Genomic DNA, 15,904 nt, shown 5'->3' with positions numbered 1-15,904 from the left:
GAGTAGAATTCAATCAGTGGTAATGTAGAAGAGAGAATAGCTATTGCTATGTGGTGACGAGAAACCCTATTTTTTTAGGTTAGAAGAGACAATATGATTTTGATAGCGCTGTCAGACTTGATAGGTGTCGGAGTATAAGTAAGTTGTGTCGGAGTACAAGTTAGTCGTATCCGACACGTATCGGTCTTTTTTTTTCCTTCAAAAAATAAATATTAACTGTCCGATACTTTTGCGATACGCGTATCGGGACGTATCCGACACGTATCGGTCATTGTTTTTTAAAAAAATAAATATTAATTGCCCGATACTTTTCTGATACCCGTATCGGGACATATCGGTATCGAATACGTGTCGGATACGATACTTCACCATTTTTGAAGTATCGGGGCTTCAGAGGTTACAACATGGTTCAATAATAATTTCTTTTTATTTTACTGTATTTTAATATGCTCTGAAGCTAGATTCCATCAACAAATGAAATCGTCTTCCTCCATGGAAACGAAGATTTTGTTTTTTACACTACAAAAAAGTTGTTTGTGTTGACTTTTAACAGCTAGCTAGCAAACGGTGTTAATCTTTAAAGGGATGTATTTAACTACTTTAAAAGAACTTAGGGGAGGTTAATATCTATTATAAAATTAGAGGAGGTGTTAATCTTTAAAGGGATGTATTTAACTATTTTAAAAGAACTTAGGGGAGGTTAATATCTATTATAAAACTAGAGGAGGTGTTTGTCATTTAGAAAAACCTCAAGGGAGGGTAGTATATGAAGGTGAAAAACACAAGAAGGGGGGGGGGGGGGTTGAATTGTGTTTTCTTTTTCTCTTAAAAAAAATACTTCTTCTGATAAAACTTCAGAAGCAGTTTGAGTGCTTCTGATGAAATGATCAGAGTCAGATTGCAGCGGAAAAGAACAGAGCAGAGAAAAGAAAGACAAAGACACAAGCAGTTATCCTGGTTCCTTCCACAACACGGAAGTAGTCCAGTCCCCCTTGCACTTCCAAGGAGATTTCACTATAATCACAAAGATTACAAATGCTCAATACTATCTAAGTATGAGACTTCACAAAAATGCTCAAGCACACACGCAAGAGTCTTCCAATGCTCAAGCACTAAGCAAGAGACTTCTAATGCTCAAGCACGCAGGCAAGAGACTTCTGATCAAACAAAAATACAGAGAATTGAGTTTGACTTGAACACTTGATATACAATCAGTGGTGTTCACAATACAATACAATAAAGACTCTAGACTTTGAATTTCTAAGATGTATCAAATCAGTGCAGAAATTCAGTGTGCTTTGTAGAATCAAATTGACAGAGTTTTGGCGCTTTTGAACTTATGTATCTCTATCTACAATCTTCAAGTCTTCACTCCTTTATATAGAGGCGTGAAAGAGACGTTGAGATAATCAGCACGTCTAAAGAGTCGTTTGAAATCCTTTGATTATCCACCAGTAATCCTTTGCCTGATTTGGGTGTAGTCCTTTGAAGAATAAACTTCAAATTCATTCCCATCTTGAACATACAACTTCTGCAGGCATGGCTGTTGTCTTGTCTTGTAGCGTAGACAGAAAACAGAGTAGTGGAGGTAGTGGTTGTACACTTGTACTTTGTCAACTCTATTAACGAGAGACAAGTGCTCAGTGCTATCCATATATCCGTTGATACCTTCCTTTCAATTCTTCGTTCTTCTTGGATAAGACTGAATTGAGAATCAGCTACTTTGAATCTTCAGTTTGATTAAAGGATCAAACGTAGCTTCTGGTGAAGATATTGCTTCTGATGAAAACTTTTGCTTCTGATGACCTTCTGCTTCTGATGACGTCATTACTTCAGAAGCACTTCAGCTTCAGGAGCAGTTTTCTTCAGATGCTCAGAATTTCTTTTTCTTTCCATTGTTCTTCCAAGACCTATTGAAATAACTTGAGTAGCCTTTGGTCCTGTACACTTGAACAATTATTAGTAATAACCAATTGACAATTTTTAATACCTTGTTATCATCAAAACTTAATAAGGTTCATTGTAAAACACATTTTGTTCCAACAGTATAATTTACCCTAAATTTTATGAAAGCAAGTACGCAACTTCATCCTTAAATTTGTTACCATCAACCAACTATGTCCTTATATATTTTGAAATAGTCAAATTGTCACTCAATTTATTATGCGTCTATGAAGTGAGGCACTCCAACAAATTCAAACGTTAAATACGCTGATGTGCAACATTAAACACCGATATGTTTACCCTGTCACATTCCACATATGCAGAGGTCAATTTAATAGCAAAATTTGCTGCTCTAAAAATCCAGCAACTTCGTCTCTTCATCATCAATATTTTTTCAAAATTCCAGCAACTTTCTCCCTTCATCGCAATCCTCCTCTTCTTCCAAATGTTTAAATTAAATTCTAAGGATTATTTTTTCTTCTTCATAATCTACATCAACCCAAAAAAGCTCAAATCCAAGCCTTCGTCATTGTTTGGCCTACATTTACTTAACCTAAATTTAAGCATTTATTATAAAGTTCATACTGTATTAGTTTTTCGTTTAGTTTATAACTCCCTTATCAATTAGACTTCTTCATTGGTAACCAAAAAATTAAGACTTCTTCATGGAGAAAAAAGCGAAAGCAAAGGCAGGATAATATTTGTCTTCTTGTACTGATGTGCTTTCTTTTGTGATTAATGGATTAGGGCTTTTAACGATATTCGATATTAGGTTCCACAGGATTCATCACCGAGGATATTGGCTTCATCATTCTGTTGGTGTGTGTCTTGAAGTAGACCACAAGCTAACAACAAAACATTAAACCATTCACGTGGTTGATGTTTTCACCAAGTGGATGATTTCACCGATGACTCAAATCATGGATCTAGATCACCTGCTGTAAATGCTTCACGCAGTTACACGCATTTAATAGCTGATCTGAACTTTAGAAGAGTGATTCAACAGTCCGCATTGTAGGAAACTTGTTATTAAAAAAATTTATATACAAAAGAGGCACTTTCAAAGGTGCATTTTTATTCCAAATAATGTCACAATATGAATAATATTCAAATATATGAATGTTCTTGACACCTTATAAGTCCTTTGACAATGTATTATTCACTAAGAACATTTCGTCATGTCTATCGATCAAATACAATCGCTTGCACAAAACAATTATAAACAAAAAAAATTCATTCTAAACCTAACTCAAATTCACACATGAAAAGTATTCTCCTCCAAGACCAACAAACGACATATACTCCAAACCCCTTACTAAATATACATGCACCTAACACATTTTAATAGCCAAAATATAAAGTCTATTAGATAAAGAGAAATGATATTTGAACATCTATTTAGTGACAACTTTTGCAACAACTTTCTCTCTTCATACTCACATTACTTTTTACTTTATCTCTCTATTGTTATGATTTCCGTGTCAATATCACTTTTTTCTTTGTAAAATATGGTTGTCAAATAAGTTGTCACCAAATTGGTTGTTCAAATAACACTCCTCTTAGATAAAATCCTTCTTTTTGAAGAAAAATCAACAGGGTAGGTGTTCAAAACACCGCACTTTAAAAGAAAAAAAATTATCTTCTTACTGATTAGCTAAATCAATCTAAGAAGAAGCATCATTGTTATCTCCTACAACCTTAGACAAACGACAATGAGATTCATTGACCTTATCAAATTCCCTACCATCGCGAACTAACTAAATGATTCAACTTTTAACACAAAATGTTTGGAATTACGAAGTTAACGAAAATTATTTACTTGCTAATACCCCTCGCAAACTAGAGAGTGTATCTAATTAATCACAATTTCAAAACAAAGGAATGAAAAGGAGATGAATAAAGAGGTTTTGTGACTTAGAAATGTTGTTTCCAGCGAAAGGGTGATTCATGAATCATCCCGATCGCTTAAAAAAAAACTCCTTATTTTTTGGAACAGCATTGTATGGTTGGTGGGGCCTTTTTTGTTTTTTTTTTGTTACCATTAGAATTTGCCTGTCGCGATGCATTGGTTGGATTTTTTTATCATGATGTTTAGCATCACTCTTTGTGAATACATCAACTTATTAGTGAGAAGAAGAGATGCGAAGCAAGTGAAATAGAGTACATATGTGTTGCAATTTATCTCTAACATGATAAAGATTGATCATCACAATACAAAATGGTTGAATTGATAAAATGGCAATTTTGCTGATCATTGAGGAAGATGATTTATCATTATATTTCAAAAAACAGTGGAAGTCATATACTTGATTCAAAGAAGATTAAAGTTTTATTCATTTATTTTTAAATAACAACATGTTACACAGACATCATTTATTTCCGTACACCCTTGTACATCTCATACATTAAGAAGAGAGAAGAGGAGAGAAAAGAGGAAGTGTGCGTGTACGAGGTCCACATGATCACGTGTCAAATTTTTATATAGATGTCAAGGGATATATTGCCACATAAGGATGTCTATGTATATAACTCATTATTTATTTATTGATTTACTTTACACAACCAAAAATCATAACCACACCCATGGTGATTGGAAATATAAAGCATTTATTTTATGGATTCAAATATATAAAATAAGTTAATTCTGTTGTTCACAAGTGAGATATATTTTCCCCTAAAAAAAAGGAAAACGGTGAGATATATTATGTACCAATGTTAGAAAATAAATTTGACGTATTGATCCAATGTATAATCTCACCACTGAATTAGATGAGATATAACATGATATATTGATCCGATGTTAAAAAATAAATTTGTGTATAATATAGCACTAATTTACTTTTAGTTAAAAAAAACAACGCAAATTTGTTTATGGAGTAAATAATCAATTTTTCCTTAAAATTGTAAGTTTTATCAATTATCCTCCTAAAATTAACAAAACTTCAATTATCCCTCTGAAATTTCACAACGTTAGTCAATTTACCCCCTCCGTCAAATTTTTCTGTTAGTGAACATGACGTTTTACAAATATCCCCTGAAGTTTTGCACTTATGTGCAAAATGCCCCCCAAACTTAAAAATTTATATTATTTTTTTCTTAAAAACAAACAATTAATAGTTAAATATTAAAGCTAACTATTAATTTTGGAGTTTGGAAAAACTACATACATATATATATATATCAAAATAGAGAAAAATGTGTATTTTTAAAGTGACAATAATGATTATTTCTAATAGACAAATTATTATTTTTAGAGGTTTATAAACAAATTAATAATCAGATTTAAATTTATATTTTCTCCTTCACCATCTTAGTATTTTAACTCCTCCAACTTCTTCAACAATTTGCTCAAACCATTTAAACTACACAACCCCCAATATTAATCCACAAATCATCCCATTATTGTCACTTTAAAAAATACATATTTTTCCCCACTTTGGAGCCTATTTTGATGTATATATGCATATAGTTTTCCCAAATTCCAAAATTAATAGTTAGTTTTAATATTTAACTATTAATTGTTTGTTTTTAAGAAAAAAATAATATAAATTTTTAAGTTTGGGGGCATTTTGCACATAAGTGCAAAACTTCATGGGGGTATTTGCAAAACGTCATGTTCACTAATAGAAAAATTTGGCGGATGAGGTAAATTGACTAACGTTGTAAAATTTCAGGGGGGTAATTGAAGTTTTATTAATTTCAGAGAGATAATTGATGAAACTTTCAATTTCAAGGAGAAATTGACTATTTACTCTTTACTTGTATAGGCAAAGACTACAAAATAATGCTTAAAATTGAATTGATGATTATTGTAGGTCCCCGCATCGACTAAACCTGCTTTGCATTAAATCCTTTTATTTTATTTAACATATCAATTTCAAATGGAACCTTTTTTTTTTCCTTTACAAAAAAAGGAACCTTTTTTGCCAAGACCCGCATATTCTTCCGATGGATCCAAATGGTTCTAGTTTTCTAGAAATATCATAAATCTATATAGTATTTGTTTTTTAAGGGATCTATATAGTATTTGTTGTTTGTCATTTACTATTAATTAAAATAAGAAAATTAATGTTATTTTTAAAAAAAAAATTAAAGTCTATTATTTTGTTTAAAATAAAATGTCATCATTTGTTTACACTCTTAATCATTGGTGGACTGCTGTATGTTTTATTAATTAAAGTCCACATATATAATCACAAAAAATCATGTAAATAATTTTTTTTTTAAAATACTAAGTTTTTTTTCCTTAAAAAAAATCTAAGTTTCCATAAAACATATCAATAATAAGTAAAATTATTAAAAAATAGATCCAAAAAAATGAATTTTTTTAAACCATTTAAAAACTTCCTTGTTATCAATCATTTTCTTTTCGAAGCAGCTGGTTTCCAACCCGATGAGGACATGACAGTAACATTTCCATAAATAAATAATAAAAAGCAAATTAATCAAAACTTGTCCTAATATAGTTCATCAATTCATCCTCCATTCTCCATCTACCATATGTCACTCCTCTATTTATGAACACACCTACTACATTGTATATGTATCCATCATCACTCAACAAAGTTAATTTCCCACTTCACCTCTATCTCTGATCATGGCAACCCCAACAAGTCTCTTGGCTCTCTTCTTCCTCCTCTCGTTTTGCTTCGCCGGAATTGTTACATCCGTAAGAAGTTCTCTTCATTCTTTAGTATAAATAAATAATCCTATATTTTATTTTATTTTTTAAAATAATCTAGCGGTGAAACTCATATGAAGTCAGATTATGTAATCGCGTTGGTGTATATCAAATGTCTCTGCATGCATCTATCAACTGAGTTATATCTACGTGACTTTTTTTTATGTTTGTTATTGATCAAATATTTCAATGCTAACATGTAGGAGGATGAGGATTGTGTGTACACGGTGTACGTTAGAACCGGGTCGATCTTCAAAGGAGGAACAGACTCAATCATTGGACTCAAGCTATATGACTCATACGGATACGGTATATACATCAAGAATCTTGAGTTATGGGGTGGGTTAATGGGTCCGGATTATAACTACTATGAACGGGGCAACCTTGATATATTCAGTGGCAAAGGTCCTTGTTTGGAAGGACCTGTTTGTGCGGTAAATTTGACTTCAGACGGGTCGGGTCCTCATCATGGGTGGTATTGTAATTATGTTGAGGTTACTTCTACTGGAGTACACATTCCTTGCGCTCAGCAACAGTTTGAAGTGGAACAATGGCTTGCTACCGACACCTCACCTTATGAGCTTTCTGCTGTTAGGAACTATTGCCCTAATGATTTGAGCCAGACCCGTCATAAATTAAAGATTGTTGATAGCATTAGATCCGGGTCTGGATCCAGATCCGACTTTTCTATTTTGAGTTAATAAATCTCTATGGTTATTTGTTGCCCACCTAATAATGGTATTGTCAACAATCAAGATGTGGCTCTATTTGATTGTTTTGTTAGTGTTGTTGGGAAATATATTTTAGCGAAACTTTTTTGGTATGGTTTTAATTTATTTATTATGTAGGGTGTCCTACGTGACCTTGTTTAGGTCGCAAACTAGAATTGGTCACCTATCGGGTTCCCCGTCTAGAACCCTTATATTTTATATTGAATAAAGAAATGGGCACCACATGCTTTTGGACTTTTGGGATTGTCTTTTATGTAAAAACGATGCATCAAGAAAACTATATGCGAACTAAAGTTTAAGAAACTAAAAGATTCGGTTTTTTGTTTTTAAAATATAACATTTTCAAAATAAATTACAACAAAAACTAATCAACGAGACACGACATCAAATCAAATATCAATAAAATTAATGAAGCATGGAGACATGGAAATTTTGTTAAATCAAACTATACACCGTCTTAGCCACAATGTGGGCATCCGTCTCAACAATAATGAGAAATTAGAAACCCAATCTACCGGCCATTATTAAACTATGGACAAACCACAAAGCTCAACCATACTTGAAGTAGAACGCCCCATGTTGCAAGATAAGTCATTAACATATAAGCCCTTAGAATCCCTTATGAGACCCCCACAAGTTGCAAGTCCAGTACCACTACCAATATACAATCCATCAATACTATGCTTGAAATGTTTCGGAGGAGGGGGATGCCACTTTTCCAAAGAATAATTACTTACTTGAAAATTTTAATAAAATACACTAGGACATCGGTTAACAAAACCTTAAAATTATTCAACTACTCATTAACCTCGTTACAATCACTTAAAATGTGCATAATAATTTATTATCATGAGCAAATTAAATACAAGATATGATATTTTTTTTGTTGAGCATATATAATAAAACCTTGTTATACATATCATATTTATTTTAAGAAACAAGATCAATGTATTTTATTAATAATGTTTTGGACTCGCCCGAGACCTAAAATCCACATTATACTGAGTGCAGATTTGCTCCAGTACAAAATTGCTCCAGTTTCCAGTTAATGTAACCGATGTGTGACATGTGGCAGGGTCAAATTTCAACGGATCAGATTTTACAAACAAAATCAGTGTTTTGCTTTGACAAAAACAAAAATAAAACAACGAGAAACAGTGCACGCTTCTGCCCTCCTCCTTCACCCCTGTCCGCCGTCACTCCTCTCCCCACCTTCCTCTTCTTCATTAGTATGTTGTCGTTCTTCTCTCTCTTCTGCATTTCAACAGTGTTTCGACCCGATTTCCGGTTTCCCTCTCTAACTCGCCATCATCTTCGTTAGTATGCGGCAGGAAGTTACGGCAGCGCAGCTGCGGAGTAGGGCTGAGTAGTGGTGAATGTGTGCTGCTAAATTTGAGCGTGTTTTGTTTCGACGGAGAAGAGAAGAGAGATCGTTTTCTATTTTTTCCACTGAGAAGAGAAGAGAAATTGTTCTTTTTTTTAATTATTAAAAATAACTTAATTTGCAAATTTAAAATCTGAGTCATTGAAACTGTTTTTGACACGTGTCTTCAATCCATTCAAAGAACAGGACAGTAAATGGATATTAAAAACTGGAGCTGATCTACACTCCATTATACTAGGCTCAAAATCGCATACCCAAACACGCCAAGGATCCAGTCCAACAAACATTGAATTTTTCCAATCCCATGAATGTCTCAAGGGCTAGTTTGGACTCCCCCATTCCATAACATCTCAACGACTTGGAATCGACAATGAGCTCAACATTGATGGAGCACCTTATGTAAGAGTCTCTCATCAACGTCCCAACAACTACACATCTATGTCTATAAGATCACAAATGCAAGATACATAACTTCTATTGTTTGATATCTCTCATTTTTTGTTCTTATTCTGATTTGACAGTGGAAGTTATTGTAACTACTCCTTCCACTTTGCATCTTGACGGATTGCTCCTCGAAAGAGACCATCTTTCTTATTACCCTAGATCAATAATCAAATCAACAATATAAGGAGAATTATGATAATTAATATTTTTTTTGAAGGAATTATGATAATTAAATTGTTAACTAGCTTGGGTCTTGGAGTAGTGCCTCCATATCTTATCATCTGTGAAGTCCGGATACGAGATACGATACGGATACGATACTGTACTGATACGTCGATACGGGAAAATTTCAAAAATCAAGATACGATACGGCTGGGATACGTTAATAAAAAAATTATATAATTAAATGTACAATATAATTATAACCATTTTTTTAATATGCAAACATATTAACAAACAAAAGAAATCAGGCATAGGCTCGTAGCACGTCAACATAAATATAAATAATATTGATGATTAAGAGAGTGACGATTTGTCAATTATATAACAATATATCCAAAAAAAAAAAAATACCATAAGTGCTATACTATATCCAAAAGAAACATTGTCAGTGTTATACTATATCAATACAAAAAAGAAGCACTATACTCAAGAGTTAAGTTATTTTATGGCTAAATTACATTTTTGGTCCTCTAACTATTTAATTGGTATCAGATTGATCCTCTAACTAAAAATTAATTTATTTCGGTCCTCTAAGTTTCTCACCGTTACTACATTTAGTCTTTTCTGTTAGTTTTATTCAAATAAATGTTAGAGTTTCTGTTATGTGGGTCCTCTAACTTTATTTATTAGTATCATTTTGGTTCTATGCCTTGTTAAGGTATTATGATTAAATAATGACTGATATTATTGGTAAATGTTATAGTTCATATGTATGTGTGAAATAAGAGGTCAGGTACCCACATAACACAAACCCTAACGTTTATTTGAATAAAACTAACAGAAATGACTAAATGTAGTAACGGTGAGAAACTTAGAGGACCGAAATAAATCATTTTTTAGTTAGAGGACCAATCCGATACCAATTAAATAGTTAGAGGACCAAAAAGGTAATTAAGCCTTATTTTATTTAACGTTAATTGGGAATTATTGGGCAGGTATAGATGCAGGATAATTATCGGATACTTTCCTGATACGTATCGGGAAGTATCAGATAATTATTAAAAAAAAATAAAAATTAATCTTCGAATACTATTCTGATACGTATCGGAAAGTATCGGACAGGTATCGGTGCAGGATACGCAGAGAATAGAATACATCAACCATTTTGAAGTATTAGGGCTTTAGAGCTTATCATGCACCATCATATCTTATACAGTCATTTCACACACAAAATATCCTAAAAGGGGACCCTAGTATGGAGCCACTCTAATCATGGACCATACATAGGCTATTTTAATTTGATATATTTTCACATATGCCATGTGGTACTAAACTTGATCAATTATTCATCCCCCACAAACCCACATGTCAGTCCTCTATTTATGAACTTCATCTCTGAACAAAGTTAGTTTCACCCACTTCACATCTCATGGCAAATCCAACGACTCTCTTCGCTCTCTTCTTTCTCCTCTCGTTTTGCTTCGCCGGAACCGTTACATCTGTAAGATTTTCACTTCAGTATCAGTAATTATTTATCTTTGTTAGTCATATCTTAATATTCAAATGTGTTTTTCATTAGTCCGTTAGAGAGAATAAGACATTTAATGATGTGTTTGCAATTTGATACGATTAAAATGACACTGTATCACACATATAAATGTTTGCAGGATGATTGTGTGTACACGGTGTACGTTAGAACCGGGTCGATCATCAAGGCAGGGACAGACTCAATCATGACCCTCACGTTGTACAACGCAGACGGTTACGGTATATTGATTAGGGATCTTGAGGCATGGGGCGGGTTAATGGGTTCGGGTTATAACTACTTTGAGCGGGGCAACCTTGATATATTCAGTGGTAGAGGTCCTTGTTTGGATGGACCTGTTTGCAATATGAACTTGACTTCAGATGGGTCGGGTTCTCATCACGGTTGGTATTGTAATTATGTGGAGGTTACCACCACTGGGGCCCACATTCCCTGTGCTCAACAGCAGTTCGAGGTGGAACAGTGGCTAGCTACCGACACATCGCCATACGAGCTTTCTGCTATTAGGAACAACTGCCAATATAATAATTTGGGCCAGGCCCATCATAAACTAAAGACCGTTGATGCCGTTAGTTCTGAGTCTGGGTCTGATTTCTCAATTTTGGCCTCTACTGTGCACGTGTAGGACACTATACCGTTAGTGTTCTACGTGTGACCTTGTTTAGGTTGCAAAGTAGAGTTGTCACTTCGGTTCTTCATCTAGAACCCTTATGTATTATCATTGAATAAAATGTTGGCTTTGCCAAGGCGTTTTGTAGTCTTGGCATTATTTTTTATGTTGTAATGATGCAGTAAAGTCAGATGAAAATAAGTGGCTATGAGTGTTTTTGAGATGTCTGGAGAAGAAAGAAGGATTCTTGTTTTGTTTTTAGTGTCTGCAAGTTTATGTGTTACTTTTGGCACATTATTTTTATTTATAATATGTATGGTAGTTTAATATCTTTATGTGATGCAATGCATTAGGAAAACATGCTTGTAATTTATACATTCATTTCACACAATTATCATGACAAAGGGTTGCAGAATTTTGGTTTAATAAATTCAGTTCAGTGACTAGTGATTTTAATGTGTGGCCTTCGGTGACTTGGTCGCACTACAATCTCACTACCTCTCTCATAATTTTGACCTCGATCGAGGTCAGTCTCCACGGTAAGTGACCGCAGACAATCCGAGTTTGTTAATTTCTTATTCTCATTTTCGTTGTCTTAATTTCTTTTGTTAACTTTGCCTTCTTAGTTGACTTAATCTTTATTTATGTTTGTTTATCTTTTGCTTTTACTGTATTGTTTGTTGATATTGATGTCTATGAGGTTTTAGTTAGTGGCAGTAGACAAGGACATGTCAATGCTGGATAAATCGTTGTTACTAGAACAAGATTTACTGTCACAAAGCTGCAGAAAGTTCTTACACAATAATTGAAATCTTTCTATAAATATAATCCAAAAAGCTGTTTGACATTGAATAACAGAATATGGAGAACCTCTCAAGAAACAAAATATGAAGAAGTGCAGAGATGACATGTATGCCAAAGAAAGACAGAAGGTGGTAGAAGCAGAAAACAGGAGAACAAGCTAGCCTATCAAATGATAATATGATTATGAACAAATCTAATATACACAGTTGAAATTCTTCATAAACAAGTAATATTATACAGTTTCTTACAAAAGAAATAAGAAAACCAAAAAGAGTACATGAGACACAGCATAACAGGTGCAAGTTCTACTATAACTAACTAGTGACTTTAATACCTTTAGCCTCAACAAGTAGTGCTGTGTTTTTTCCATCTGAAAAGTTCTGCAGTGAATTTCATTTTTCGGCTAAGAACATCATACATTTCTGTTCCTTTTCGAAAGAATTGATCACATTGTCATGTGTGTTATTCTTTAATAGCCGGTGCACAAAAAAAAAAGCTCTTTTCTCCACCCAACACGAAGTGTGTCATACTTGCAAATGTTTATTCCTTTGATATCTTCATCAATCTTCGATCCCTATAACAATATAATGTCGTGCTTTTCATCCACCTCGTTGTTTCTTAAGTTGTGCCCGAGCCTCCAACAATGCTCGATTTAATTCCTCGTCTTCTGGTGTCTCTCTTAACAAGATTTCATAGTCTCCTATTGAAGCTTCCCATCTTTCCATCTATAATCGATAAAATATATAAACCATTATTTACACTTGAATAGAAAGCACGCGGGCAACAAGCTGCGCCGCCAAGCCTTTTTAGTTACAAATCATATGAATAGACATATCCCAACAATTTAAAATATTCATGAAGTCCTATGAAACATGTATATTAGTTACCTTATCATTACAATCAGCTCTTCTCAACCTTGCTTTGGTGTAAGATGGGCGTAAGTTAAGCGCCGCGGTACAATCTTCAACTGCTTTCTCCAATTGGCTGAGTTTTGATCTACAAGCTGCCCGGTTGCAAAGTAAAATAGAGTTATATGGATCATGCTCAAGCCCTTCTCCATATGCAACGCAAGCCTCAGAGAATTTCGATGCCTTGAAAAGCTCGTTTCCTCTTCCTCTTGCAGCTGTCACAGCTCGAGCCTTTCTCAACACCTTGTTTGCTACCTTGTTGTTAGGGTCTAGTCTAGCTGCTTTCTGCGCTGCCTCTAAAGCATCATCAAATCTGATAACACAATATTAAATGATTGTGATTTGTCAAGTTACAATATTTTTTCAAATTCAAATTATCAGTAGAAACTAAATTAGTAGTGCTAACTACCTGCCAGCAGCTATATCAACTTGAGCTCGTGTCACTAACAAATTTGAATTACCAATTGGTCCAAAGAATTTGGTACAATCATCAACGTCAAAATTAGGACACTTTGACATCACGTTGTCTGCATCTTGATGCCTACGGAGTTTTATCAGCGCTTCGGCTTGCAGTGCAAATATCTTGAATGCAACCAGTGTCATATATATCAGCACATAATCAAATGAAACATAACATGTATGTGCGCGTGATAGAAAGATACATTAGGGTAATAGTTTTAATTTGCGGCCTGCAATTGTTTTTACGGCCACAATATATCGCAATCACAATTGCAGCCACAATTTACTAAAATATCTAGAATCGTAGCGTAAATGTAATTGCGAGTGCAGCCAGAAACTAAAGTAGTCGTTGAAGATATGATGATATGTAGGCCAGTTAATAACTGATGAGTACCTGTGGAGCAGAATCTGCACCGGATGATAGAATTTTGGAGGTCTCAGTAATTAGTGTGTTCCAATCTCCTAACCTGCGAGCCTCAGTGCACTTACTTAAATGAGCTTGAAGAATCTTCACTTTAGCAACCTCATCAGGATCAGCCTCGGGTCCTGCTTGTTTATAATGATAAAGGGCCTTATCTGTTTCTCCTAATCTGTAATCAGCAATAATAAACGCACATTATTAGTCACTCTCTCCGCTCCATTCTTAAATATAAGCAAAAAGTCATGTGTATCTGGTAACAAGGTCAAATAAAAATGTTGAATTAATATTGCATAATTGTATGTATACCTACCTAAAGTGCAAATTTCCTAAACGATGGTGAGCTCTATGATAATGAGGATCAATTTGAATAGCTTCCCTACATTCAAACACAGCTTCAAGAAGCCTACCAAGAGCAGTTAAAGCAGCGCTTCTATTACTTCTATAAGAAGCCGTCTTGGGATCAATTGCAATAGCTGCATCATACAAGGATAACGCCTCCGCGAATCTTCCATTCTTATAATCCTCATTCCCCATTATTTTCAACTGCTCTGGATCCATTCTAGTTGATATAGCCCTACAAAGTGAACCACCACCTGATTTTTCTTCCTTCAACTTGGTGGATGATTTTGTTTCTTTACGAACACTCGTCACATTATTTGTGTGTCCTCCTCTTGCATTTGAATTTGCATTTTCAAAATACTGGTTATAATTATCCATTGCATTTGAATAACTATTATTTTTATCTCCTTGCCTAAGATTCCCTAAATTTCCATACAACATAACATTGCCAGACGAAGCGCGAATAAGAGTACTACTTCCTTTGGATTTTTGATGATCATTGATCATGCTTTCTAACTCACCTGAAATACCAACAGCTTCTTTTGGAACCCTCCTACCTTGATTAACATACCCCTCAGTAGTTGATGAATTTAAAACCTTTGATGGTCCACGTGGCATTGTCGTTTTCTGTGGATTATTATTTGATGAACAAGAAGAAGTCTTGGAAACAGAACGAGTTGTTGAAGTGTTTGGAACATTTTGTGAAGGTGCATCGACAGAAACAACCTCTTTAGAACCACCACGTCGTCGTTTTGGATCATTAACGTTGTTTGGTATGGGAGCAGAACCCACAGAGGATGTTTTTTTCGACCGTCTTCCAAATACTGTTGTCATTAATCCACAACCTGCTTTTCTCTCTGGCGAAATGTCTCCCATTTTTTTCTAATCTTTTTTCTATGTATAATGTTACAAAGAATTTGTAAAAATATGCTACAAATTATAAAACATTTGAACACCTTAGAATACAATATGTAAAGACATATATTTGAATTTTATGATTTTTTGTTCCAGGAGATAATCTACAATGCCTCCTCCTGGAGAGGCTGCCAAGACATTATATTATAATTATATTATATCTCTCTTTTGAATTTGATGATCATGAGAGGAATTAATTTAAATTCTTCACACAAAAAATAAGAGACAGAATTAGCTGTATTGTTGAAAATCAAATGCTGCAATATTCTTCTTTTGATTTTCTTCTTCTCCTCTGAATTCTGTCATATTTTTTTTTTCTATTTTAATTTTCTTAATTTTTGATTTTTTTTGTTGTTGGATTGTGACAGGAAAGCCAACAAACTCGGTGTTGGCTAAATGAGGATCTCAACAATTTTAGAAATGACATTTCATTTATTTAGAAAAACAACACTTGAGCTGTGTCCAAAAATTATAGCTTATACAAATTAAAGAAAACTTAATTATTTATACTCTAATTTTAAATAGAACGTGGTTTTACTTTTTTCTCCCTTTTGTT

The 15,904-nt window shown here is 33.9% G+C and overlaps 3 protein-coding genes across 4 annotated transcripts; 2 read left to right on the top strand and 1 right to left on the bottom strand.

The window, feature by feature from the left end:
- The first annotated feature begins 6,428 nt into the window (after nt 1-6,428).
- Nucleotides 6,429-7,594, top strand: LOC11427799 (PLAT domain-containing protein 3). Of its 2 annotated transcripts, none has more exons than XM_039831634.1 (2): nt 6,429-6,613; nt 6,832-7,594. In XM_039831634.1, the coding sequence occupies exons 1-2, from the start codon at nt 6,542-6,544 to the stop codon at nt 7,324-7,326; spliced, it is 567 nt and encodes a 188-aa protein (XP_039687568.1). In that variant the 5' UTR covers nt 6,429-6,541; the 3' UTR covers nt 7,327-7,594. The 2 variants fall into 2 exon arrangements, with proteins under 2 accessions (XP_039687568.1, XP_003601981.1); XM_003601933.4 differs by having other exon boundaries at nt 6,435-6,613; nt 6,829-7,594.
- Nucleotides 7,595-10,662: 3,068 nt separating this feature from the next.
- LOC11416115 (PLAT domain-containing protein 3) lies at nt 10,663-11,917 on the top strand. The gene is made up of 2 exons (XM_003601931.4): nt 10,663-10,847; nt 11,014-11,917. Exons 1-2 carry the CDS (start codon nt 10,776-10,778, stop codon nt 11,515-11,517), a joined length of 576 nt encoding a protein of 191 aa, XP_003601979.1. The 5' UTR covers nt 10,663-10,775; the 3' UTR covers nt 11,518-11,917.
- Nucleotides 11,918-12,671: 754 nt separating this feature from the next.
- Nucleotides 12,672-15,543, bottom strand: LOC11422187 (TPR repeat-containing thioredoxin TTL1). The gene is made up of 5 exons (XM_003601930.3): nt 14,405-15,543; nt 14,068-14,263; nt 13,624-13,796; nt 13,194-13,527; nt 12,672-13,031 (listed from the first exon to the last, which is right to left on the bottom strand). The coding sequence occupies exons 1-5, from the start codon at nt 15,307-15,309 to the stop codon at nt 12,906-12,908; spliced, it is 1,734 nt and encodes a 577-aa protein (XP_003601978.1). The 5' UTR covers nt 15,310-15,543; the 3' UTR covers nt 12,672-12,905.
- Between the last annotated feature and the right edge of the window lie 361 nt (nt 15,544-15,904).

Source organism: Medicago truncatula, chromosome 3 (genome assembly GCF_003473485.1).
Source record: "Medicago truncatula cultivar Jemalong A17 chromosome 3, MtrunA17r5.0-ANR, whole genome shotgun sequence".
Lineage (NCBI taxonomy): Eukaryota > Viridiplantae > Streptophyta > Magnoliopsida > Fabales > Fabaceae > Medicago > Medicago truncatula.
The sequence above is the reverse complement of the archived record's forward strand: the minus strand, read 5'-3'. Positions and strand labels throughout refer to the sequence as shown.

Bases quoted from the DNA above. Each gene is read 5' to 3' on its own strand.
- LOC11427799 (XM_003601933.4), top strand. From the start codon at position 6,542: ATGGCAACCCCAACAAGTCTCTTGGCTCTCTTCTTCCTCCTCTCGTTT. The intron at 6,614-6,828 runs GTAAGAAGTTCT...GCTAACATGTAG, and splicing joins TCGCCGGAATTGTTACATCC to GAGGATGAGGATTGTGTGTA.
- LOC11416115 (XM_003601931.4), top strand. From the start codon at position 10,776: ATGGCAAATCCAACGACTCTCTTCGCTCTCTTCTTTCTCCTCTCGTTT. The intron at 10,848-11,013 runs GTAAGATTTTCA...AAATGTTTGCAG, and splicing joins TCGCCGGAACCGTTACATCT to GATGATTGTGTGTACACGGT.
- LOC11422187 (XM_003601930.3), bottom strand. From the start codon at position 15,309: ATGGGAGACATTTCGCCAGAGAGAAAAGCAGGTTGTGGATTAATGACA. The intron at 13,797-14,067 runs GTACTCATCAGT...GTTGCATTCAAG, and splicing joins GTGCAGATTCTGCTCCACAG to ATATTTGCACTGCAAGCCGA. The intron at 13,032-13,193 runs GTAACTAATATA...TATCGATTATAG, and splicing joins GAGCTGATTGTAATGATAAG to ATGGAAAGATGGGAAGCTTC.